Source organism: Daphnia magna, linkage group LG1, assembly GCF_020631705.1.
Source record: "Daphnia magna isolate NIES linkage group LG1, ASM2063170v1.1, whole genome shotgun sequence".
In the NCBI taxonomy this organism is placed as follows: Eukaryota; Metazoa; Arthropoda; class Branchiopoda; order Diplostraca; family Daphniidae; genus Daphnia; species Daphnia magna.
This window is the reverse complement of record NC_059182.1, coordinates 16,591,246-16,617,391: the sequence shown is the minus strand read 5'-3', so window position 1 is coordinate 16,617,391 and position 26,146 is coordinate 16,591,246. Positions and strand designations below refer to the sequence as shown.

Sequence of the window (26,146 nt, the reverse complement as noted above, 5' to 3'; positions counted from 1 at the left end):
ACCGCAGCTAACGTACCCTTGGCTTGTGTTAAAAGAGAGCGCGGCCACTTCTTCTTCTTTTGGTGTTGGTCCACTAACCCGAATTTCATCATTTTAGGTGATGACTTGTCGTGTATAAAAGAGTACATTGGCGTCAGTTGGTCATTTTATACCTGTTTTCTCTTTTCTTCTACTTTTTTTTCTTTTCTTTTTGAGATGCATTCAGTCGATAGCGAACCGTATCGGTTTGTCACCTAACGAGAAACTATAGCGATTAACATCAAGCCATCGCACGTAATTGGAAGACAAAAAGAGGTGTATTTTCCGTCATTCTCGTTAATGTTGGTACCAACTTCACAGTTTCTTGTCAATTTTAACCAACAGCAATTATAATTCAAAACAAAAATCCAATGGGGTAAAATATCAAACATGAAAAATCTCATTAGCGGAGAATAATTTTTTTTATTTATTTTGCACGGCCGAATGCGTTGAAAAATTTGTTTAATGACGAGAAAACAGATTGTCTTCTAGGAGGTTGAGAAGGTTGAAGCTGTGGCAGTGGAAATCGATCATTGAATGTATTGGCTCCAGAATTCTATATACATGCAAGAGCATTGAACGTTATGTACGATGCGTCAATAAGCAGGTCAACATGCTGCGATTACCTTATCGCCCCCTCGTCGCAGTGACACGTTCAGGAGAGTGTGTCTACCCTCCTCCACCTGGAATGCCTCCTCGTGCGTGGCGAATCCATCAGCCTCGACCTGGCAAATAAAAAACAAATATATAATTTCAACGACCAACCATACATTTGAAATGATTACATACCTGGAGGGTGTAGACACCGGGCATTAGAATACGCCAGAATTCGCCTAGCGTGGTGGTTTTCGAACCGAAACTTCGGTTTTTGATGCGGACATTAGCATTGGCTACGGGGTTGCCGAGAGAGTCGAACACTTGGCCCCGAACTCCGCGGTGAGCCTCGCCCAAGTATTTGAGCATGGCTTGTTTATTGTCTTCCCAGTATTCGGGTAGTGTCTCGCCTCTGGGGTACTTGCAACAACCGACCTCCAGAGTCAATTCCATAGCTCCGTTCCAGACGTAATTGTAATCCTGCATGCCACCGGCCAAGTAGTACCAAGCTGCTCCATTAGTCGTTCCGTTGGGGAAGACCGTGTCGCCGGGGAAACAGGCGCCAGCCGAGTGCATTTTTCGGTGATTGAACGAATACATCGTAGCCAAATGTCTGAACGTGTCGTCATCAGGCGTCAAAGACGGTTCATAACGTCCGCTCAGATGAGGCAAATTCAACTTCACTTCCTTGTTGTCAAATGGATAGGAAGCCACCAAAGCTCCGCCGTGGAAGGCGGCCGACAAGACGAATTGCCTCTGAGTCATCCATCGAGCGATGGCATTTGCTTCCGGTTGCGGATCTCCATTGTTTTTGCCTCCTCTGAACAGGTCTGGGAAGTTTCGGTTCAAATCCTTTCCGTTGGCATTGTATCTAAAAATAGGGGCGCAACGGAGTCAAAAAGAATGGATGGATTAGATTAGAGATTGACATGACGTCATTAACACCCACAGGTTGAAAGGAACTCACCTTCCTTGCACGCCCCCGCAGTCACCCTCTCGTGACACTTCGAATCCATCAGGATTCATTGACGGCATTATGTGGATGTTCGTCGTTTCCACTAGAAACCTGACGTAGTCGTCTTTTGGATAATTCACAAGCAAATGCTAAAAGTATCCGTTCAAATTGGATTTTAAATTTTCAGGTGGTCCTTTAACAAATACATGATGTTTGCAATGGTACCTGAATCAAGCGGAGGAGAAGTTCCCGTCCTACGGGCTCGTTGCCATGGATATTGCCGACGTATTTCACCTCTGGCTTGAGAATCGTTCTTTCTGCAGGGGTAGTGGATATCAATAGAACCCACAACTCTCTGCCTGCAAAACGAATTAAATATGCAATGTAGATCATATGATATTTAAGACAAAATGGCGGCCGGAAGCAGCCAGACAGTGTGTTTTACCTTGGACGGATTGACCGATCGAGTAGAGTGACGTCAATTGGGGATAGGCCACATGAACGGCCCTCAGGAAAGCAGTCATCTCGTCGTAGTGGTGGTAGCCCTCCGGATTGAGGCGGAGTGCAGGCGGGACACTAACACCATCGTCTAAAACGATTCGTGGGTCCCGTATCCATGGACTAGCTTCCGGCCCATCGAAGGTGATTGAATCGCGTAGCGACGCACCGTAGATGGCTATGAAGGCCATCTGGACCAGTACCAAATGTATCATCATCTTTCAGGCTTGCAAGAAACGGAAGATCCCAAGAGTAAAATCGATGACCCCTTTTTTTTCCAAAGCTGCTGAGATTATCTCTTTCTTCAGTGATCTAATCCTTGCTGTAGAGATGAAATGAACCTTGAAACAGGATATTGAATTAGCTGACATGTTTACAGGAAAATGGAAAACAAACACACAGGATGAAAGGTGTGTGAGTAATGGGCGTCACTGACAAAACAAATAAACGACAATCTTTGCCAATTTCCTGTGCGAAGGAAAAGAAATCGCAACAGGAAAGGAAAGAAACTTCCCCCTCAAAATATCTGGAATCTCCATCTTAGGCAACGATACGTTTCCAATCAGCTAGCATGTGGAACATTGGTTTAGTTCAATTACCTCATTACAGCCAAATGCAACAGCGATTGGTTTTTCTATTGCTGCAAAAAAATACAGCCGCCGTTCACGCACAAAGGGAAAGAGAAATTTTCTGCTCACGACATGGTTGAAAAATCGAATTTCTAATCAGAACACCATTGCTCCATATTTCGAGCTTTATTACTACACCACCATAGACGACACACTTTACTTTATAGGTTAACTTTGTACTTACTTTTGAAATTCCTGCACTAAAAGTGCCCGCTAAAATCAATGGTGTTACACAAGAAAGGCTCGACACAGTGCGTAGTTTTAGTAGCTGCAAGGTAGCACCCCAAAAAAAAATAGTTCGTCCGTCCGGTTCGGAGGACACAGAAGTACTGACGTGACGGGACCTTTCGCGGCTTGGCCAAACCCCAAACCTTTTCCTTCCTTTTCTGACGTTTACGGAGCTTGAAGGCTGCAACCGTTTGTTATGCAGTCGGGGTCAATCCCTCCCACTCTTTCTCCTTCCTCCCTTCAGTTCTACATGTTATCTCTCTTTCTCTCTAGAGTGCAGTCATGTCTTCTAGTTCAGGGCAGCTTAAGTCTTCTTATAAAACCAAATTTATCCAACTTTTCGAAACAAAAGATTTTCTCATCGGATATCGTGCTGTTCGACAAGAGAGTTCACTGACCTCCAATGGGGATCCGTCAGATAGCTTTTCTTAGAGATTTTTAAGATCGGAAAAGAAACAAGGAGAAAAGATTGTGCTGATCCAGACACTTCTTTTTTTTTTCTCCCTCTTCTAATTCTAATAGAACTAGATACCGTTATGATGCTGGGGTTTCCCCCTCTATTTCACCTCCCCCCTACCCCATATACCTGTATGCATTTTTCTACCACCTAAGCTTACGGCCTTAAGGTCATGTGCCTTTGCCACTCGAATAACATTATCATTTAGAAAAAGCTCCGTTATTGAGGTAGATCATCGTCGAGAAAGGATGTTAGTAATACACAAAGTGATGGTTCATTGTAATATTTTTGAAATGAGATAACCGTGGAGAAAATCGAGGGGGCAGGGAGAGGGAATCGACGGTTTTCCTGTTTCCGTTGAATGGCTCAGACTTGAAAAAAGCAAAGGAAAAAAGCAAAACAATGTCGTCATCTATAAACCTCTTTTTGGAACCGCTTTTTCCTTCGGCGACTGGAATAGAGGCGTTTCACGAATCGCGGTGTTCGTGATTGTTTAAAAGACCGTTGACAGGATGATCGTGTGTTGAGCATTGAACTTGAATTTTGCCGTCACTCGGGAGGGTTTTTTAATTTCTTTTCCAACGATACACAGCTCCGTTGCTTTCTTTGTATTCACCGCCCCTTTCAATCACCTCGCAATGTTTATGCGTGTATTGCGTGCTGCACAACCCAGCACAATAACTTCCGGTGACTTTTTTTTTTCAACTTCATCATTCGCTCACTCTCATTTATGGGTCGCAGCGCAAGTCATGTGAATCGACTGCTTGGTCAAACACGAATATCAGTCGACCCTGTATTTCCCGTTTCCTTTTCCGCAGGGGAAAAAAAAAGAATAAAAAAAAAAAGGAAAAGATTTAAATGCATAAATAACGTCCGTGTTAAATACCAAAAGAATACGAAAACAGGTCATTTTCACGGATTGTTTTGCTAGTAAAGCTTTGAATTCAATGGAATGGAAACCGACCATTTTGATAATTCGCATTTTAGTGGGACAAATTAAATCATGAAATTTTGCTGTGTGCTTTCGTACGGCGACGATAACGGTTTGTGAAGATGCAGTTTGAATGAGTTACATTGGAATGGTGGTTTTGTCTTCTACTGGCTTGTAGCAGATGAATGCTTTTTAGTTCTCTGTTAACGACCATATAAAACAGTACCAGGTAATTCTTGTCCAGCCGAGCACATTAAGTCACTTCAATTATGTTTATTATAAATTACGACATTTCTAAAATAAAGTGATACAACTACTCTGTAAATATGAAAACTCTGCACATACTCACACTGTTTTCTTGTACTCTGACGAGTATAAAGAGGCCGTCAGCAAAACATAATATAGCAGGTATAACCTCCACCAGTTTTGATAAAATGTAGGTTACTGCAATTGTAAGGATGGTGTCGCTTTCACATCGTTCTCTTGATTTATCCGTTATAACTAGGTGACGGGACCAATACTGATGACAACAAGGCGACGCAACATTTTCAACAGCAAGTGGACAATAGAGTTCCCAAATCGGGCTATTACCACTTACTACAACATAACATTTTTCTTTTTTTTTTTTATTTTGTCGTAATAGGAAGTATTGCAATAAGCCACTTGGAGTATTATTTTGCCATATCGACAAGGATACTCCGAAAAAAAAGAATAAATTGAGGTCAAAATTCTATCGACAGCAAATGCGTCCCATTTTTTATAAAAAGGTCAATGATAACATAGTCGCTGTTACTAGGAAACATTTTTTTTTGAATCTGCCCACCGCAAAAATAAAAAATAAAAATATATATTGTTGAACCAGGGGTTAAAATATCGTATGCAGTTGTTACATTTTTCTGGTTCTTTACAAACATTTGCGCTCATGAAAAGGGTGGTGTATCTTATGGCACAAAGGTTTATATAGTTTCATGGTAGAAAAGCAACAATATCTGAAATACAAATACACCAATGTTTTCACCTATAAGAGTGACACATGTGTTGGCAAAAAGCTTGCGTCAGCAAAATAAGGGGGCGAATGGGTCTGGCAGTTGCAGCTCGCACAAGTGCATTCACGTTGTGTTCCAACTGAATTGTTCGAAGAACATGCCAACTCGGTTCGCTAGATCAATTCAAATGATTCAAGAATATTCAGTGCAGTGGAAATGTATTGTAGTCAATAAGACTAGTGGGCAAAATGATAAATATAATGCAAAACAAAAATGATGATGAATTGTTAAAAGCTGTGATAGCTCACGTATTTGCTTGACCAGGAGATTTATTTCTTTTTTATTTTTGGAGATGTTGATTGAAAGACTGAAGATGCTGACATTAAATTTTCTATATATTGCCCTAAAACTTGATTTTCTGACCTCAGCTTCAGATTTTCTTCTTTGACACTATCCACACGTTGGGAGAGATCTGTGAATAGTAGAAGCAAAAATATATTGACAGGTTTTTACCAACAATACATTAAATACCATCAAGAGTGTTTTGGAGTTCCATAACTTGAGCTATTAGACGGGCCTTTTCTTCTTGTTCGTCCAAGTTGATATCTCCATCTGTAACACTTCATGATCTTAAATCTGGTAAATTAATATCAAACTTTATATGGTCGATTCACCACAAAGGGGATGCTCTGAGCTATCATTGGTAAAACGAGAAGACATTGAGTCTAAAGAATGGCGCTCTACGCCTGCTTCCTCTCCGTCGGACGGAATGACAGCTGCAGCCGTAAGGAAACGAACGGTTAAATAACGTATAAATTGAAAAGGAATATGAAGGAATTTTTCACCTTGGGGATCATCATCAGCCAATGGAATATTGTTGAGCTCTTTATACAACGTAGTATTTTCCATTTGAGTTTAATTTCGTATGATTATGTCTGGAATAAAATTTACAAAATGTTTCGATAGGGAATCTATTTCTAGATTACAACAAACATTTTTGGTACAACATTTCGCCGATAGATGGTGTGATTCCTATTCGCATTCTGCGCTGGCGCGCCAGAACTACTAGTGTTCTAATCTAAATGATCCTAAATGTCCTGTCGCACTGGTCTGTTACGTTTTGTTTTTCCGATTCTTTCCCCATGCAAGATCATTGGGTAGGGTGTAAGTGTGGAAGACGTTGCCGTTATTGTGTATAATAACAACAATCGTTTGTATTTTTTGTGCCTTTATCCATAAAATAAATACCCCTTATTTATGTCAATAATTTTTTTTTGTTTAATATATCTAATATGTATATGTTCGTATTTTATTGATATTTTTTGGGGTTATACCAGCTGTTAGGTTAGGTCAACATTGGCAAGTAATAGTTAGTCTGCTAAAGAATTGTTGCGTGGAGTGGCAACACAAACTTCAACTGTTCACGGACTATGTTCCGATCTCGCTGTCGTCTAAATCGGACCTTCTAGCGGGAAAAATCGGATCTATGTCCGATTTTTCCACAAGATGCCATTTTATATTCTTTCACTAGACGGCTCTAGTGATCGGACGTACATCCGTTCTCCAAAAATTTCGAATTCAAAATCAATGGGCATTATTGAACGGGCATTGATCCGTTCACGGAAACGCTAATTCGTCAACAACCGGTCCGTGGCGGGCGTTCCAATTTTGTGTGATTGTCATTATTTACGTTTATTGTTTTTGTTTTTTCTTTTTATTTGTTGTATTTGTGTTTGTTTTTTTAAATCTGTATATATGTTTAAAAGAATACAATTTTTTAGTGAAAAAAATTGCTGTATCCTGTATTTTATTTCTTTTAGAACCACGAAACAAATTTTACATTACAACAGAAGTAAGAATATATTATTATTTGATAGGTAATATTAATGAATTTCTTACCATTTAACGAATTTTATTTAGGATTAGTGAAATGCATAAAATTTTTACAGTCTTACTCAGCCAAAGCTTTAAATTTGCATTCAGTGTGTTGGCTGCGTTTTCCATCCACGTTGGGAAGTACACTTTTTTATTAAGAAGGTAATCTATTGTGGCATTGTAAAAAAATTAACACACTTATCAAACAGGTAACTTATTTCAAAAAATTGTAATGTTATAGCCCTGACATCACTCTTTTATTTTCCCTTTTCCAGGTATCGGAATCCCACTAGGTTGACCGGGGCAACAACAAACAATTGAATAGTCAATTAGAAAGCAACCTTCTAAGCCTAGCATCAATAACTAAGAATAAACCATTAAAGCTAATTAGGTATTTTTTTATGTAAAAATGTAATTAAATAATGAAATAATCAAAACAATTTGTTCGTGTCACTCTTCACTCATTGTATTTGCTTTATGTTCTTTATGAATAAAACACTGTATGCTTACTCTTTAAAACAAATTGAGTTTTTATTTAAAATGTATTTGTGTTAACATACATTCTTGGTAATTTAAAACGTTGGAATAATAATAATGAGAAGTTAGAATTCAAATTTGAATTACGCGCGTCATCAAAATGGCCGCCGCAATGGATGCCGGGAAGGGGCCAAGGGGGTACATTTTATTGTAATTTGCGGTTCTTAAACTATAAAAATCGAAGTAAATATCACATCAAAACATGCTAGAGATAATAAAGAATCTCAATAATATATTTTCTGTTTATTTTGGTGTATATTAGAAACCAAACAACGTACCCAAAAATATCTGTTTTTGGCCCTCCCCCCCCCCCTAAAATGTCATAAAATAAAATAATTAATTACGAGCTAAGTTTTCAGCGAATTTTCGTAAGTTTTACGGCAATCGATAGGTATTTAAAAGCGCTATCTATTTGGTGAATTTCATCAAAAAATATTGAATAGGAAAAAAATTCGAAATGAAATAAATTTTTTTGCGTTTTGTCGCTTAGGTCCAATACTGCGCTTGATCGATTAAATGAAAAAATTTTATTCATTTCGAATTTTTTTCCTTTTCAATATTTTTTGATGAAATTCACCAAATAGATAGCGCTTTTAAATACCTATCGATTGCCGTAAAACTTACGAAAATTCGCTGAAAACTTAGCTCGTAATTAATTATTTTATTTTATGACATTTTAGGGAGGGGGGGGGCCAAAAACAGATATTTTTGGGTACGTTGTTTGGTTTCTAATATACACCAAAATAAACAGAAAATATATTATTGAGATTCTTTATTATCTCTAGCATGTTTTGATGTGATATTTACTTCGATTTTTATAGTTTAAGAACCGCAAATTACAATAAAATGTACCCCCTTGGCCCCTTCCCGGCATCCATTGCGGCGGCCATTTTGATGACGCGCGTAATTCAAATTTGAATTCTAACTTCTCATTATTATTATTCCAACGTTTTAAATTACCAAGAATGTATGTTAACACAAATACATTTTAAATAAAAACTCAATTTGTTTTAAAGAGTAAGCATACAGTGTTTTATTCATAAAGAACATAAAGCAAATACAATGAGTGAAGAGTGACACGAACAAATTGTTTTGATTATTTCATTATTTAATTACATTTTTACATAAAAAAATACCTAATTAGCTTTAATGGTTTATTCTTAGTTATTGATGCTAGGCTTAGAAGGTTGCTTTCTAATTGACTATTCAATTGTTTGTTGTTGCCCCGGTCAACCTAGTGGGATTCCGATACCTGGAAAAGGGAAAATAAAAGAGTGATGTCAGGGCTATAACATTACAATTTTTTGAAATAAGTTACCTGTTTGATAAGTGTGTTAATTTTTTTACAATGCCACAATAGATTACCTTCTTAATAAAAAAGTGTACTTCCCAACGTGGATGGAAAACGCAGCCAACACACTGAATGCAAATTTAAAGCTTTGGCTGAGTAAGACTGTAAAAATTTTATGCATTTCACTAATCCTAAATAAAATTCGTTAAATGGTAAGAAATTCATTAATATTACCTATCAAATAATAATATATTCTTACTTCTGTTGTAATGTAAAATTTGTTTCGTGGTTCTAAAAGAAATAAAATACAGGATACAGCAATTTTTTTCACTAAAAAATTGTATTCTTTTAAACATATATACAGATTTAAAAAAAACAAACACAAATACAACAAATAAAAAGAAAAAAACAAAAACAATAAACGTAAATAATGACAATCACACAAAATTGGAACGCCCGCCACGGACCGGTTGTTGACGAATTAGCGTTTCCGTGAACGGATCAATGCCCGTTCAATAATGCCCATTGATTTTGAATTCGAAATTTTTGGAGAACGGATGTACGTCCGATCACTAGAGCCGTCTAGTGAAAGAATATAAAATGGCATCTTGTGGAAAAATCGGACATAGATCCGATTTTTCCCGCTAGAAGGTCCGATTTAGACGACAGCGAGATCGGAACATAGTCCGTGAACAGTTGAAGTTTGTGTTGGGAGTGGTGAATGAAAATGATGCAAAGAATCGAGGTTTTCTAACTCAAAATGGCAAAGAGACAAGAAAATTAATATTACTAGAAACAGTATATTCAGAATCACAAAGGGCAGAACATTTTGTGCAAAATGCTTCAAAATCCAATTTGATGGTGAAGATACTGTACAAACTGCAGTATCACTAGCCTTATTTAATGGTAAAATCTATTGTCCTGTGGATACCAGCTGGCGCTGGTGTGGTGATTGGTGATTGTGCCCTACCTTGTAATTTGAAAGGTAAAATCGCTCGTTAACGGAGAAAACCATAACTTCTGATTTTTGTCGAATTCCAAGAGATATCGTTTTTTATAGATTTTGGCCAAATTCAAAATTTGCTTAAAACACATGGTTTCGATTCAGTATTGAATAAAAATCACGGAAATCAAGTTTATTTTAACATTGGTCTTATGGATTTTTTTTAAACGTAACAAAAAAAAAATTTTTTTTGGTGCGCTAACAGCATTCTGTTTTCATTAATTGAAAAATGCCTGGTTTAAAGAGAAAACCAATCACTCAATTAAATTCAGCGTTGATTTTTTATTATGCCTTGTGATTTTTGTCTGATTTCAAGAGATGTCGTTTTTTTCAGATTTTGACAAAGGTGGGAAGGCTATACCCTTCCCACTTTTTTATTTTTGGCCAAATTTCAAATTTGGCTTAAAATACATGATTTAGATTGAGAATTGAATGAAAATCACGGAAATCAGGTTTATTTTTCTATTGGTCTTATAGTTTTTCATTTACATGTTAAAAACCATAAATGAAGATGGTGCGCTTACAGAACTGTTTTCGTTAATTTTTTAAACGGCTAGTCTAAAGAGAAAACCAATGACTAAATCGAAATCAGCGTTCAATTTCGATTATGCCGTCTGATTTTTGGAGAATTTTAAGAGATGTCATTTTTGGCCCATTTTGACAAAAGTGGGAAGGCTATACCCTTCCCACTTTTTCATTTTTGGCCCAATTTTAAATTTGGCTTAAAATACATGATTGAGATTCAGAATTGAATGAAAATCACGGAAATCAGGTTTATTTTTCTATTGGTCTTATAGTTTTTCATTTACATGTTAAAAACCATAAATGAAGTTGGTGCGCTAACAGAACTGTTTTCATTAGTTTTTTTAAACGGCTAGTCTAAAGAGAAAACCAATGACTAAATTGAAATCAGCGTTCAATTTCCAATATGCCGTCTGATTTTTGGAGAATTTCAAGAGATGTCATTATTGGCCGATTTTGACAAAAGTGGGAAGGCTATACCCTTCCCACTTTTTCATTTTTGACCAAATTTCAAATTTGGCTTAAAATACATGATTTAGATTCAGAATAGACCAAGATCGGATGCTGAGTTGCCAAGGCTGAATTCCGACCTGGGGTATTTTTCCTCTCGGGCCCTATAGGAGGGAAATGAAAAATAATATATTTAATTAAGTTGTAGTTAGTTTTATTACAATATCTTTTGGAATCGTGTACTATACCTCTGTGCTGATATAATAAAAAATATTTTATCTCCAAAAAAGCTGTTATTTTTCCAGGAACTTTTTTGAAAGGTACTTGTTTACAATGTACCGTAGCAGACGTAAAGTGATTGACTGTGACTAGTGACTGTAGTGTCAAACTGTTTTCGTTTTTAATGTTATGAGTAGTGTAGTTTATAATGACGGTAATGAGTTATTTGACACAATTGGTCTTTTTAGGTTATCTGATTATGCTAAAGGACTTATTCATAAGGAAAAATAAGTTTACTTAGAAAAACAAGTACCTTTCATTAATTTTCCAGGAAAAATAACAGCTTTTTTGGAGATAAAATATTTCGTATTATATCAGAACAGAGGTAAAGTACACGATTCCAAAAGATTTTGTAACGAAACTAACTACAACTTAATTAAATATATTATTTTTCATTTCCCTCCTATAAGGCCCGAGAGGAAATATACCGCAGGTCGGAATGCAGACTTGGCAACTCAGCATCCGATCTTGGTCTATTGAATGAAAATCACGGAAATCAGGTTTATTTTTCTATTGGTCTTATAGTTTTTCATTTACATGTTAAAAACCATAAATGAAGTTGATGCGCTAACAGAACTGTTTTCGTTAATTTTTTTAACGGCTAGTCTAAAGAGAAAACCAATGACTAAATTGAAATCAGCGTTCAATTTCGATTATGCCGTCTGATTTTTGGAGAATTTCAAGAGATGTCATTATTTGCCGATTTTGACAAAAGTGGAAAGGCTATACCCTTCCCACTTTTTCATTTCTGACCAAATTTCAAATTTGGCTTAAAATACATGATTTAGATTGAGAATTGAATGAAAATCACGGAAATCAGGTTTATTTTACTATTGGTCTTATAGTTTTTCATTTACATGTTAAAAACCATAAATGAAGTTGGTGCGCTAACAGAACTGTTTTCGTTAATTTTTTAAACGGCTAGTCTAAAGAGAAAACCAATGACTAAATTGAAATCAGCGTTCAATTTCGATTATGCCATCTGATTTTTGGAGAATTTCAAGAGATGTCATTTTTGGCCGATTTTGACAAAAGTGGGAAGGCTATATACCCTTCCCACTTTTTCATTTTTGACCAAATTTCAAATTTGGCTTAAAATACATGATTTAGATTCAGAATTGAATGAAAATCACGGAAATCAGGTTTATTTTTCTATTGGTCTTATAGTTTTTCATTTACATGTTAAAAACCATAAATGAAGTTGGTGCGCTAACAGAACTGTTTTCGTTAATTTTTTAAACGGCTAGTCTAAAGAGAAAACCAATGACTAAATTGAAATCAGCGTTCAATTTCGATTATGCCATCTGATTTTTGGAGAATTTCAAGAGATGTCATTTTTGGCCGATTTTGACAAAAGTGGGAAGGCTGTACCCTTCCCACTTTTTCATTTTTGAACAAATTTCAAATTTGGCTTAAAATACATGATTTAGATTTAGAATTGAATGAAAATCACGGAAATCAGGTTTATTTTTCTATTGGTCTTATAGTTTTTCATTTACATGTTAAAAACCATAAATGAAGTTGGTGTGCTAACAGAACTGTTTTCGTTTATTTTTTTAACGGCTAGTCTAAAGAGAAAACCAATGACTAAATCGAAATCAGCGTTCAATTTCGTTTATACCGTCTGATTTTTGGAGAATTTCAAGAGATGTCATTATTGGCCGATTTTGACAAAAGTGGAAAGGCTATACCCTTCCAACTTTTTCATTTCTGACCAAATTTCAAATTTGGCTTAAAATACATGATTTAGATTGAGAATTGAATGAAAATCATGGAAATCAGGTTTATTTTTCTATTGGTCTTATAGTTTTTCATTTACATGTTAAAAACCATAAATGAAGTTGGTGCGCTAACAGAACTGTTTTCGTTAATTTTTTAAACGGCTAGTCTCAAGAGAAAACCAATGACTAAATTGAAATCAGCGTTCAATTTCGATTATGCCATCTGATTTTTGGAGAATTTCAAGAGATGTCATTTTTGGCCGATTTTGACAAAAGTGGGAAGGCTATACCCTTCCCACTTTTTCATTTTTGACCAAATTTCAAATTTGGCTTAAAATACATGATTTAGATTTAGAATTGAATGAAAATCACGGAAATCAGGTTTATTTTTCTATTGGTCTTATAGTTTTTCATTTACATGTTAAAAACCATAAATGAAGTTGGTGTGCTAACAGAACTGTTTTCGTTTATTTTTTTAACGGCTAGTCTAAAGAGAAAACCAATGACTAAATCGAAATCAGCGTTCAATTTCGTTTATACCGTCTGATTTTTGGAGAATTTCAAGAGATGTCATTATTGGCCGATTTTGACAAAAGTGGAAAGGCTATACCCTTCCAACTTTTTCATTTCTGACCAAATTTCAAATTTGGCTTAAAATACATGATTTAGATTGAGAATTGAATGAAAATCATGGAAATCAGGTTTATTTTTCTATTGGTCTTATAGTTTTTCATTTACATGTTAAAAACCATAAATGAAGTTGGTGCGCTAACAGAACTGTTTTCGTTAATTTTTTAAACGGCTAGTCTCAAGAGAAAACCAATGACTAAATTGAAATCAGCGTTCAATTTCGATTATGCCATCTGATTTTTGGAGAATTTCAAGAGATGTCATTTTTGGCCGATTTTGACAAAAGTGGGAAGGCTATACCCTTCCCACTTTTTCATTTTTGACCAAATTTCAAATTTGGCTTAACATACATGATTTAGATTTAGAATTGAATGAAAATCACGGAAATCAGGTTTATTTTTCTATTGGTCTTATAGTTTTTCATTTACATGTTAAAAACCATAAATGAAGTTGATGCGCTAACAGAACTGTTTTCGTTAATTTTTTTAACGGCTAGTCTAAAGAGAAAACCAATGACTAAATTGAAATCAGCGTTCAATTTCGATTATGCCGTCTGATTTTTGGAGAATTTCAAGAGATGTCATTATTTGCCGATTTTGACAAAAGTGGAAAGGCTATACCCTTCCCACTTTTTCATTTCTGACCAAATTTCAAATTTGGCTTAAAATACATGATTTAGATTGAGAATTGAATGAAAATCACGGAAATCAGGTTTATTTTACTATTGGTCTTATAGTTTTTCATTTACATGTTAAAAACCATAAATGAAGTTGGTGCGCTAACAGAACTGTTTTCGTTAATTTTTTAAACGGCTAGTCTAAAGAGAAAACCAATGACTAAATTGAAATCAGCGTTCAATTTCGATTATGCCATCTGATTTTTGGAGAATTTCAAGAGATGTCATTTTTGGCCGATTTTGACAAAAGTGGGAAGGCTATATACCCTTCCCACTTTTTCATTTTTGACCAAATTTCAAATTTGGCTTAAAATACATGATTTAGATTCAGAATTGAATGAAAATCACGGAAATCAGGTTTATTTTTCTATTGGTCTTATAGTTTTTCATTTACATGTTAAAAACCATAAATGAAGTTGGTGCGCTAACAGAACTGTTTTCGTTAATTTTTTAAACGGCTAGTCTAAAGAGAAAACCAATGACTAAATTGAAATCAGCGTTCAATTTCGATTATGCCATCTGATTTTTGGAGAATTTCAAGAGATGTCATTTTTGGCCGATTTTGACAAAAGTGGGAAGGCTGTACCCTTCCCACTTTTTCATTTTTGAACAAATTTCAAATTTGGCTTAAAATACATGATTTAGATTTAGAATTGAATGAAAATCACGGAAATCAGGTTTATTTTTCTATTGGTCTTATAGTTTTTCATTTACATGTTAAAAACCATAAATGAAGTTGGTGTGCTAACAGAACTGTTTTCGTTTATTTTTTTAACGGCTAGTCTAAAGAGAAAACCAATGACTAAATCGAAATCAGCGTTCAATTTCGTTTATACCGTCTGATTTTTGGAGAATTTCAAGAGATGTCATTATTGGCCGATTTTGACAAAAGTGGAAAGGCTATACCCTTCCAACTTTTTCATTTCTGACCAAATTTCAAATTTGGCTTAAAATACATGATTTAGATTGAGAATTGAATGAAAATCATGGAAATCAGGTTTATTTTTCTATTGGTCTTATAGTTTTTCATTTACATGTTAAAAACCATAAATGAAGTTGGTGCGCTAACAGAACTGTTTTCGTTAATTTTTTAAACGGCTAGTCTCAAGAGAAAACCAATGACTAAATTGAAATCAGCGTTCAATTTCGATTATGCCATCTGATTTTTGGAGAATTTCAAGAGATGTCATTTTTGGCCGATTTTGACAAAAGTGGGAAGGCTATACCCTTCCCACTTTTTCATTTTTGACCAAATTTCAAATTTGGCTTAAAATACATGATTTAGATTTAGAATTGAATGAAAATCACGGAAATCAGGTTTATTTTTCTATTGGTCTTATAGTTTTTCATTTACATGTTAAAAACCATAAATGAAGTTGGTGTGCTAACAGAACTGTTTTCGTTTATTTTTTTAACGGCTAGTCTAAAGAGAAAACCAATGACTAAATCGAAATCAGCGTTCAATTTCGTTTATACCGTCTGATTTTTGGAGAATTTCAAGAGATGTCATTATTGGCCGATTTTGACAAAAGTGGAAAGGCTATACCCTTCCAACTTTTTCATTTCTGACCAAATTTCAAATTTGGCTTAAAATACATGATTTAGATTGAGAATTGAATGAAAATCATGGAAATCAGGTTTATTTTTCTATTGGTCTTATAGTTTTTCATTTACATGTTAAAAACCATAAATGAAGTTGGTGCGCTAACAGAACTGTTTTCGTTAATTTTTTAAACGGCTAGTCTCAAGAGAAAACCAATGACTAAATTGAAATCAGCGTTCAATTTCGATTATGCCATCTGATTTTTGGAGAATTTCAAGAGATGTCATTTTTGGCCGATTTTGACAAAAGTGGGAAGGCTATACCCTTCCCACTTTTTCATTTTTGACCAAATTTCAAATTTGGCTTAAAATACATGATTTAGATTTAGAATTGAATGAAAATCACGGAAATCAGGTTTATTTTTCTATTGGTCTTATAGTTTTTCATTTACATGTTAAAAACCATAAATGAAGTTGGTGTGCTAACAGAACTGTTTTCGTTTATTTTTTTAACGGCTAGTCTAAAGAGAAAACCAATGACTAAATCGAAATCAGCGTTCAATTTCGTTTATACCGTCTGATTTTTGGAGAATTTCAAGAGATGTCATTATTGGCCGATTTTGACAAAAGTGGAAAGGCTATACCCTTCCAACTTTTTCATTTCTGACCAAATTTCAAATTTGGCTTAAAATACATGATTTAGATTCAGAATTGAATGAAAATCATGGAAATCAGGTTTATTTTTCTATTGGTCTTATAGTTTTTCATTTACATGTTAAAAACCATAAATGAAGTTGGTGCGCTAACAGAACTGTTTTCGTTAATTTTTTAAACGGCTAGTCTAAAGAGAAAACCAATGACTAAATTGAAATCAGCGTTCAATTTCGTTTATACCGTCTGATTTTTGGAGAATTTCAAGAGATGTCATTATTGGCCGATTTTGACAAAAGTGGAAAGGCTATACCCTTCCCACTTTTTCATTTCTGACCAAATTTCAAATTTGGCTTAAAATACATGATTTAGATTGAGAATTGAATGAAAATCACGGAAATCAGGTTTATTTTTCTAGTGGTCTTATAGTTTTTCATTTACATGTTAAAAACCATAAATGATGTTGGTGCGCTAACAGAACTGTTTTCGTTTATTTTTTTAACGGCTAGTCTAAAGAGAAAACCAATGACTAAATCGAAATCAGCGTTCAATTTCGTTTGTACCGTCTGATTTTTGGAGAATTTCAAGAGATGTCATTATTGGCGATTTTGACAAAAGTGGAAAGGCTATACCCTTCCCACTTTTTCATTTCTGACCAAATTTCAAATTTGGCTTAAAATACATGATTTAGATTGAGAATTGAATGAAAATCACGGAAATCAGGTTTAATTTTTCTATTGGTCTTATAGTTTTTCATTTACATGTTAAAAACCATAAATGAAGTTGGTGCGCTAACAGAACTGTTTTCGTTAATTTTTTAAATGGCTAGTCTAAAGAGAAAACCAATGACTAAATTGAAATCAGCGTTCAATTTCGATTATGCCATCTGATTTTTGGAGAATTTCAAGAGATGTCATTTTTGGCCGATTTTTACAAAAGTGGAAAGGCTTTACCCTTCCCACTTTTTCATTTTTGGCCAATTTCAAATTTGGCTTAAAATACATCATTTAGATTCAGAATTGAATGAAAATCACGGAAATCAGGTTTATTTTTCTATTGGTCTTATAGTTTTTCATTTACATGTTAAAAACCATAAATGAAGTTGGTGCGCTAACAGAACTGTTTTCGTTTGCAAGTAAATAGAAAACTTGCATAGCCATCTAGCGGTCAAAATCGTCACTTGATAATTATTATATATTATTATATTATATTGATAATTACAATGCGCGAAACATATAAAACAAAACAAAAAAAACTTCCATAACTTTTACCTGTATGAAGATGTTCGGCGATTCCTTCTTGAGGCACTCAAGGACTTCACCTAGCTGCCAACAAAGTGAGATATTATGGCATGACTAATTGGATAATGCCTTAAATACCTTTATTTATCAATACGCTTACCAACGGGGCTTTGTTTTTGTGCAACGCTCATCAAGGTGCATACATGCGTACACTTCCAACGTGCGTGTCGCTAACTCGTCAAGTTGACATTCATTCATTATACAATGGCTATCGAAATGGATCTAACAATCGATCGATAAATTCAATAGGTTGTAGACTCCTCCTCCCTTGAAGGCGTCGTCTATTGAAATCCCTCCTTCAAGAGATGTTTTTTACCGCTAGATAGCAGTACAAGTTATCTATTTATTTGCTAAATATACCTGAAGTAAACGGACAACTATCAAAAAAGAGTTGTCTATTAAAAAGTGGGTCAAACGGCGTTCCGTAATTTGGCGTTCCGTAGATGTGATATTGCTTAAAATCTCAATCGCGACCACTAGATAGCGTTGTTTGTTGTGATTATTTTCAGCCCAAAAAAAGTAAATAGCGTTACCCGAGGTGGTGAAAAAGAAGGGGGTAATTTGGTGTTCCATCAAAACGGCGTTCCATAGTTAAAAGGAACAGTTTTATACTTAACATATTGGGCTTCCAACTTAATAAAAGACTTCGTCGAATCGCTAGAACTTAATAAAAATTCGATCTAGTAACGAATAAAAAAATTTCGAACGTTGTTCACAAACAAATTTGAAACTAAAACCAGTTAAAACTTGTATTCGTTACCTTGCTGAAAAATGGATCTAAAGTTGGCCGACATCAGCTTGATCTCAAAGTTAGGACAGATAATTGAAAATATTGTGAGCAGTGGTCTGAAACATATAGATGAATCAAAGATGAGAGAAATTAAAAACATCTGTCGGTAAATCAATTTACTTTTGTTATGCAAGATGCAAACATTGGCTGATCTTAAATTTTCAGAATTTCAGACATGTATGTGAATGAAGCCTTCAAAATTGTCATGCACCAATTGAGCAAAATGCATTCAGAGATCCGTTTATCATCATTGCTTATAATCAAAGAATTATTTCAAAGATCACATCACTTCAGAGAGCTCTTAATTGCAGATTTCCAATTTTTCTCAAAATTGGTGCTAGAGATAGACCCTGATGCTCCTCTGCCACCTCCTTTAGCAACACTGAAGCAATTAAAAGTTCTCGCAACAAAAACAATCAAAGAATGGTATGAAACCTATGGAGAGACTTACAAGAAGCTTAAGATTGGATTTCAATATTTGAAGAACAGTAAAGTTGTTGATTTTGAAGACATGGAAGCTAGATCAGTTCAGGAGAGACAAAAGATGCAAGAAAAAGAGGCTAAGTTGACTGCTGTGAGACAAGCAAAACTGAAAGCCTTAAATGAAGAAGTAACTACTGAAGATATTGAAATTAATGATTGTCTTACACAAATTGAAAATGGGCTTGAGTTGTTGCTGCCTGATGAATTTGCTATCAAGGCACCCAATAGGTGTGAAGACCCAGATAGTTCAGACAAATGTGATTTTAGGGCTCATGGCATAAGCAATAACGCAACATTCAGCCTTGTAATCGATGTCCATCCCTTCCAAGTCATCGAAGTAAGTCAACATAATCGGGAAATAATCAGATGTATGCAAGATCAATACCGATTACTCACTGGTCGGTGGCTGCCTGCTGTTTTTAAGTGGAATATTACTTCAGCTAAACTAGGAGCTGAAGAAAAATTGCAGAAAAGGATTCTTGACTTGAAAATCAAAGTGGAATTGATGATAAAAAAATATCAAGAAACTAATCTTGCAAGTTGCAAACTAGAAAGTGATTTAAACAGCTCTTCCGATTCGGATTTAGAAACTGTACCTGATTTGGACAGCTATGATGAAAATTTATCCTATATATTGAGCACAACAAACGCTACAGTGGAAGCCAAGCCAGAAAACCATGGATCTTTACTCCGTAAAAGGTGTAAAAAAAACAACAAAAGGACGTTGCCTCTTGATATAGAATCGTATGCAACTTCGCAGTCTAGTGTACCGGCTCCAACATTTTCGCAGTAACTATTAGACGTTTTATTCATTTTTTATTGTTGGTTTCATTCAGTTAATTTAATAACTAGAAACACCGTTGAAAGCTACTGGGTTCAGGATCCGGAAAGTTGCTCTTCAGCAACCATAGACTTGGTTACTCATCCCGTAGACTTGGGGGAAACTTTCTCTCCAGTTAAATGGTCTTGCAGGGCCCAATTACCAAATGGCAAACTTTGTCTTAGAAAGGATAGGAAAAAATGTCCTTTTCATGGACCAATAGTCGCTCGTGATGAACAAGGTCGACCCAAAGATCCTTCAACACTGCGCACTACTGTAAAAGATGCTGTACCCGAATGGCAAGATCCTACTTTACTTGCGGAAATTAAGGTATATGATCGATAACTTCTCATCTAAAAGAAATAATAATCTTTTTGCATTGAGGCTGCAACGGGTGTTGATTTAACCATGCCAATCAGAGGAAAACGCGTTAGGAAAAATCCTTTTCCTAATTTGACGGATTTAAAGACATTAAACAATTCGTCGAGATCTCGTCTGGAAAAGAAAGTTTTCAAAAGGTGATAAACCTTTCACAATGTAAACACAATTGGGATGCAGCATTGAGTGGAATTATAATTTTGCAGTGTAGGCTGTGTCATAAGTCAATACAGAAATTGAATTTATGATTTAACTTGCAGCCACATTTTTGAACCAATATAAAAAACAAACATAAAAAACAAACATGTTTGATAAAGACACTGTATTAATGCCAAGACACCATTGAACATCTTAAGCAGTCAAAATACAGGCTCCACCAACAGACTTGATCTTAGTCTCAGCATTTCTGGAGAAGAATTTTGCCTTGACAATCATGGGCTGCTTCGGTAGAGTTCCTTTGCCCAAAACCTTGAAATAACCCTGTGAAATAGGAATAACAATTGTTAAAAATATTCACCAAGTACCAATTGTTTTTCACACTCATTCCATCTCATCAATGGACATTAAGAAAGAGGTCCGAAAAGATGTGGTGAGAATGAAAAGCTAATATACTTCCTAACGCACAGCCAATTCTGGCCTTACTTCTCACAACTTTTAAAAAAAAGGTTGCAAAAAGTTACAGAATGGCACATAGGTGCAGGAAGATGAAACAAAAAATCCAAAACTTACAGCTCGAACACAATCAATGATGGGGACTTTCTTCTCAGGATGATTCTTGTACTTCTCCATGGTCTGTTCTGATACTAGGGTCCACAGTTTATCAAGGTTGATAGCTGGCATGTGGTGTTGGTTCTTTCGGATGTGGAAGTTCCTCATACCAACCTGAAAAATTATTTGATAATCAATTGTTGAAGAATATTGAAGAATCTTGCTAACAGACATTAAGAAAGAGGTCCAGCAGGACAGCACAATACCCCACATGTCAATTTACTTCTCTTGCACAGTCAACAATGGCACAATCTTTGTTCCCCAAGGAGAATGCAGATTACATAGTGACACATTATATGCGAGAAGACATCAATTTGTTAGTATATGGAGCACAATATTGTACCTTGCCAAAGTAACCAGGATGGTATTTGTCGAAATTGATTCGATGGTGATGCATACCACCTGCATTACCACGACCTCCGGGATGCTTACGGTGCTTGCCTGAGAATGACATTTGATTAAGTTAAATGAAATAACAATAGCGGAAAATAGGATGTGCTTCTATACCGATACGGCCGTGGCCATGGCTGACATGACCACGAAGTTTCCTGGTCTTCTTTCGATTGGTCGACTATGTGTGTAACAAACAAATACGGATTAATCAACGAGACAAGATGAAAAGTGGACACATTTCATATGAACAACAAGATGGTTTCGATATATCGAGATATTTAACGAGTTAAAATGTCGAAGCTAAACCGAACTCACCATTTCCCTGATAGAACGATGAAGACTGAGAGAGAGTCGAACTACGGAGTCGACTTCAAAGAAAAGACTGATTTACAGAAGCGGCGTTGCTAAAAAGAAACAAGTGCGTCTTGTCAGTTTTAACAATAATGGCAACACAGCGTCTGGATTTAGTAACGTCATTTATTCGAAAACATTTTCGCTTCTAATTCCTCATACGCGTTTGGCGTTTTACTGGTATTATTAAATCAACAATCGATTGAATTATGATGGAAAATTTATGAAGTTTTTCATTAATTTCCTCTATAATATGCTAGCGTTTTATGTAGTATTTTTTGTTTGATCTGTAATGTCAGAATCATTTACGATTTATTATCATTATTATTTAAATACTATTTAATTATTTATGACTCTTGTAATATCTAGGGCTCCGACTCCTAGACCCATCCCGGCCCGATTACAGTAGTTCGATTACCGAGCCCTAGTTATGTCTGATCGTCAGCTATATTTTCTGTTCTCAGATTTAATAGCACTTAGAATCTATTTTTGAATTGCAGTGACAAAGAAAATCTCAAATTGATTACCAAGAAATAGGCCTTTCCTTGAGATCAAAGCAAGTTTATACGTTAAAATCTGTTGCAGGTTGTTTTGTTTTCAATTTATTTTATGTCGTCTTCCGTAGACAGATCAAACGTATCACACTATACACTACAAATAGTCGGTACTATACCATCCACATTTTAAACTTTTCCGCCAAATATTTTATGAATACGAAAACGTCTTGAAGAACCGTGTATTTCCCGTAAGTCAATTCACAAGAATCCGATTAGGACAGCATATGGTGTATACGTAATCGTTTAGAACACCACTAGTCAATGCATCAAAATTTCACGACTCGCTTTTTATTTCCTTGCTTTGGAGTTTGGTTGTGAGTCTGTCCAACGGTATCCTCCATGACGTCAGCATCAGCTGATTGTTTAACGTTCAGTACGCCAGCGACAACTTTCTTATGAATAACTTCTGACGTTTCCTTTTCTTCCTGGGATCGTTTGGTACCAGGACAAAATTTGCTCAAGTGACTATTGTCACCGCATTTGAAACATGCACCACCATGAGGGTAAATCCCTTTTGGGTTACTAGGACAATTTCGAGTAAGATGACCAGTCTGGCGACAAATGAAACACTCGGCATAGGTGTAAACCTCTTCCTTGATGGAACAACTAAAAAAAAAATAAAATTAAGTAAGACTTCAACGTAGGAAAAATTTTTGCCTTACTCTTTAATAGTGTGCGTCGTGTCTCCGCATTTATAGCATTTGCTGACCGGTCTTAGCCCAGAAATAGGACAGTCTCTCTGCATGTGTCCCCTTTTACGACACCTAAGGCATCGAGTTTGCTCTAAACGCTTCTGGATCGCCATCATTATCTAGAAAGTAGTTTTTTTTATTAAACCGTTCAAAACGAGCAAAAAAAAAAAAATGGGTAAAATTACCCTAGGAAGATCTCGATCGATTTCTTCATCTGTTTTCCCACTGGCTACTAGCTTCTTGCGAACTTCGACATATCTTTCTTCTTCGGCCAATGCGGCATTCGATTTACTTTTCGGAGATCGATTTAACGCCAGTCCGATTTGTCTAGAGGTAAGATATTTCATCATGTCGTGTACGACTGTTTTATTATCTACACCCTTCGACTCCTTTTCCATTATTGAGGTTTCGTTATTTAATTGCGAATCCCTATTTCCATTATTTTTGGCCTGCGCTGCAGCTCTTTCCTTTTTAAATTCATCTCTCTTTTGTTTCCATCTTAACTTCCTCGCTAGAGCTTTGGCTGCTTTTGCATCAACGAGTTCATCTCGAGCTTGTGAATCCTTAGATGTAGCTTCACCAGCTACTTCGGAAACCCCCGACTCTTCCGGTGCTTGATTTTCCTTGGCCTTCTTCATAGCTCTTCGTTCTCTCTTGTTTGGCAATTTTAAGTTTCCTAAGGTCAACGATTTCGCGGGAGTCTCTTTATCCTGTCCAGGGGTTATTGCTTGACCCATGGCATCCACTGCCGAAATTTCAGTCAGAGACGGTGAGTTCTTCGTCTTAGCTGGAGTCGAAGTTTCTTTGGCTTTAACAGGAGTCTTAGATGAAGCAAGAATTTGTTTAGCCGGGGTTTTTACTGTAGCAGTGGTTTCCTTGACGAGCGTTTCTGCCGAAGAAGGCTCTTTGGGAGTTTTCACCGGTGCAGGAGAACCCGTTGCCTTGGCCGTAGTTTTATCTTTCGCTGGAGTTTTAACCGGAGCAGGCATCTCCTTCGCTGGAGTTGTGGCCGGAATAGGTTTCTCCTTGGCTGGAGTTTTAGCCGGAGTTTTGGCTGCAGTAGGTGTTTCCTTGGCTGGAGTACGCGTCTCCCTCGCTGGAATTTTAGCTTGAGTAGGCGTTAACTTGGCCGGAGTTTTAGCCTGAGATGGGGTTCCCTTGACTGGAGTTTTAGCCTGAATAGGAGTTTCCTTCGCCGGAGTTTTAGCCTGAATAGGAGTTTCCTTCGCCGGAGTTTTAGCCTGGATAGGAGTTTCCTTCGCCGGAGTTTTAGCATGGGTAGGAGTTTCCTTTGCCGGAGTTTTAGCCTGAGAAGGGGTTCCCTTGGCTGGAGTTTTAACCTGGTTAGAGTTCTCCTTCGCTGGAGTTTTAACCTGGTTAGAGTTTTCCTTCACTGGAGTTTTCATCGAAGCAGGAATTGCTTTTGGAGTTCCTGGAGACGCAGTTTGCTTCGCTGGAGTTTGCTTAGTCGGAGTTTTAGTACGAAGAGCTTCCTGTTTCACGGGAGAAGATGCTTCCGTCTTAATCATCTTTACTGCAGAAGAGGTTCCGTTAACTGCAGTGTCACCCAACTCAGATGTCTCTTTGGCGGGGGTATTGGCTGTCGACGTGGCCGCCTTAATTGGGCTTTTTTGGGATACATGGGATTCCTTCATTGGAGTCTCGGCCGCTTTCGTTACCTTAATCGGTGTTTTCGTGCTCTTCAGGATTGACTTGCTATTGACGGGTTTGTTGATGATAGATTGAAGTTCTGCTTTAAGTTTTGCAGCCTGCTCTTCATCTACAAATAGATAACACTGGATTATTTCTCATTTAAACAAACAGAATATTAGTCATTAGCTAAAAAAAAAAGGGGGTATTGGTTCACATGTTATTTATACCTATAAATTCATCATCTGAATCAATATCATCTGAATCATGATCAGCAACCATATTGTCATCAGAATCCAAATCATCAGAATCCATTTCATCATCAAGCTCAAGTTTAAAGTCTTCTTTATTGCTATTTTTCATTCCTTTAGCCTTAGGAGTACTTTTCTGGGTTTTTGGTGTTGTCTTTGAGTTAAGATTTTTTCCTTTGACAGTTTTAGTTGGAGAAACTGCCTTACTATTTGGGGTACCCAGTGTTGCATTAATTTCAGCTTTCTTCTTTCGAGCAGACCTTGTTTGAACTGGACTGGGTTGTGAAAGCTTTCCTGCTACAAAAATAGAAAAGGAATATAACCAGTCAACCCATAAATGTTTGATGGTACAAAATGGCAAACATACCTTGTGGGGTGCTAGCATTTCCAGGAGTATTAACAGAGCTGGTGTCCTTCTGCTTCGCTGGAGTTTTCCGAAAAACTTTTTTAGCAGATGTTGTAGCTACTAGTGGTGAAGTTTCATGAACTGGACTCTTAAGAACAGCTAGTGATTTTGGTGTCCCAGGATCAAGTTTGACAACTTTAGGAGTCTTCTTGGGAGTTTTTTTCTCTTTTTTAGGAGTTGTAACGTCATCGTCATCGATGCTCTCGGCTGCGCGCTTGTTAGGGGATACCATTTCAGACCACGGTGTCGGATCTGCACTCACACGAGCATTACATGATTTAGAACCGTTTGCTCTGGCGTAACGAGTCATTATTGCGCTAACAGAGTATTAACAACAAAACGGCTGTTTCATTACGCCTTGGTAAATACAACGGTATAATTTTCCTTTGAGAAACTTACCGATTTTTTTTGTTGAAATCTTCTGTGGCAGGAACAGACACGTGGTTACCTTCGAGAGCGGAAAGCAATGGTGGAATAAAATACGCGGTCTGCCAAAATGGTAGTTGCCAGTTGGTGTTCTTGTCTCTTTCACTGGATCGGATAGACAAAGGCAAGCCGGCTAGGGTAGGGCCGTGGGGCTTGGCCCCATATCAATCGGGCAGCTTTTTGGCCAATCTATTTAGTCGTTTTAGGATTTGGGCACGGTTTCATCGGGTAACGTCTCTTTTTTGCCCATTTATGTTCAGGATGGCTTCCGATTAAAAACCGGTGGGATAGAAAAAAGAAATAGATGACAAAACCTGGTTAAAATCCCGATTACACCGCTTTCTGCCCCGTTTGCTCCAATTTTTACACCGTTTTTTTCAAAACTTTAAATATTGTTCCATTTAGTG

The 26,146-nt window shown here is 36.4% G+C and overlaps 5 protein-coding genes and 1 long non-coding RNA gene across 10 annotated transcripts; 2 read left to right on the top strand and 4 right to left on the bottom strand.

Annotated features, from left to right (window-relative positions):
• Positions 1–277: 277 nt before the first annotated feature.
• LOC116936652 (carboxypeptidase M) lies at positions 278–3,037 on the bottom strand. 2 transcript variants are annotated; one of them, XM_032943866.2, is made up of 7 exons: positions 2,879–3,036; positions 2,013–2,406; positions 1,793–1,926; positions 1,580–1,716; positions 808–1,483; positions 645–743; positions 278–574 (listed from the first exon to the last, which is right to left on the bottom strand). In XM_032943866.2, the coding sequence occupies exons 2-7, from the start codon at positions 2,281–2,283 to the stop codon at positions 446–448; spliced, it is 1,446 nt and encodes a 481-aa protein (XP_032799757.2). In that variant the 5' UTR covers positions 2,284–2,406; positions 2,879–3,036; the 3' UTR covers positions 278–445. The 2 variants fall into 2 exon arrangements, with proteins under 2 accessions (XP_032799757.2, XP_032799758.2); XM_032943867.2 differs by having other exon boundaries at positions 533–743; positions 2,879–3,037.
• A 1,019-nt stretch (positions 3,038–4,056) lies between these two features.
• On the top strand, positions 4,057–5,172 carry LOC123469385. 2 transcript variants are annotated; one of them, XR_006642646.1, is made up of 3 exons: positions 4,066–4,539; positions 4,616–4,718; positions 4,816–5,172. It is a non-coding gene; the product is annotated as an uncharacterized LOC123469385 (long non-coding RNA). The 2 variants fall into 2 exon arrangements; XR_006642645.1 differs by having other exon boundaries at positions 4,057–4,718.
• A 325-nt stretch (positions 5,173–5,497) lies between these two features.
• On the bottom strand, positions 5,498–6,441 carry LOC116936641 (short coiled-coil protein B). 2 transcript variants are annotated; one of them, XM_032943852.1, is made up of 5 exons: positions 6,304–6,441; positions 6,142–6,231; positions 5,971–6,072; positions 5,828–5,908; positions 5,498–5,768 (listed from the first exon to the last, which is right to left on the bottom strand). In XM_032943852.1, the coding sequence occupies exons 2-5, from the start codon at positions 6,203–6,205 to the stop codon at positions 5,626–5,628; spliced, it is 390 nt and encodes a 129-aa protein (XP_032799743.1). In that variant the 5' UTR covers positions 6,206–6,231; positions 6,304–6,441; the 3' UTR covers positions 5,498–5,625. The 2 variants fall into 2 exon arrangements, with proteins under 2 accessions (XP_032799743.1, XP_032799742.1); XM_032943851.1 differs by lacking the exon at positions 6,304–6,441 and having other exon boundaries at positions 6,142–6,297.
• An 11,862-nt stretch (positions 6,442–18,303) lies between these two features.
• Positions 18,304–20,498, top strand: LOC116936625 (UV-stimulated scaffold protein A). 2 transcript variants are annotated; one of them, XM_032943832.2, is made up of 5 exons: positions 18,304–18,670; positions 18,730–19,836; positions 19,900–20,197; positions 20,252–20,385; positions 20,457–20,498. In XM_032943832.2, exons 1-5 carry the CDS (start codon positions 18,546–18,548, stop codon positions 20,491–20,493), a joined length of 1,701 nt encoding a protein of 566 aa, XP_032799723.1. In that variant the 5' UTR covers positions 18,304–18,545; the 3' UTR covers positions 20,494–20,498. The 2 variants fall into 2 exon arrangements, with proteins under 2 accessions (XP_032799723.1, XP_045024167.1); XM_045168232.1 differs by having other exon boundaries at positions 18,305–18,670; positions 20,452–20,490.
• A 54-nt stretch (positions 20,499–20,552) lies between these two features.
• Positions 20,553–21,817, bottom strand: LOC116936639 (60S ribosomal protein L27a). The gene is made up of 5 exons (XM_032943849.2): positions 21,722–21,817; positions 21,521–21,584; positions 21,357–21,454; positions 20,975–21,127; positions 20,553–20,725 (listed from the first exon to the last, which is right to left on the bottom strand). Exons 1-5 carry the CDS (start codon positions 21,722–21,724, stop codon positions 20,597–20,599), a joined length of 447 nt encoding a protein of 148 aa, XP_032799740.1. The 5' UTR covers positions 21,725–21,817; the 3' UTR covers positions 20,553–20,596.
• A 662-nt stretch (positions 21,818–22,479) lies between these two features.
• LOC116936622 (neurofilament heavy polypeptide) lies at positions 22,480–25,894 on the bottom strand. Its single transcript, XM_032943830.2, has 6 exons — positions 25,713–25,894; positions 25,275–25,630; positions 24,887–25,204; positions 23,192–24,786; positions 22,977–23,125; positions 22,480–22,920 (listed from the first exon to the last, which is right to left on the bottom strand). The coding sequence occupies exons 2-6, from the start codon at positions 25,621–25,623 to the stop codon at positions 22,581–22,583; spliced, it is 2,751 nt and encodes a 916-aa protein (XP_032799721.2). The 5' UTR covers positions 25,624–25,630; positions 25,713–25,894; the 3' UTR covers positions 22,480–22,580.
• Positions 25,895–26,146: the final 252 nt, after the last annotated feature.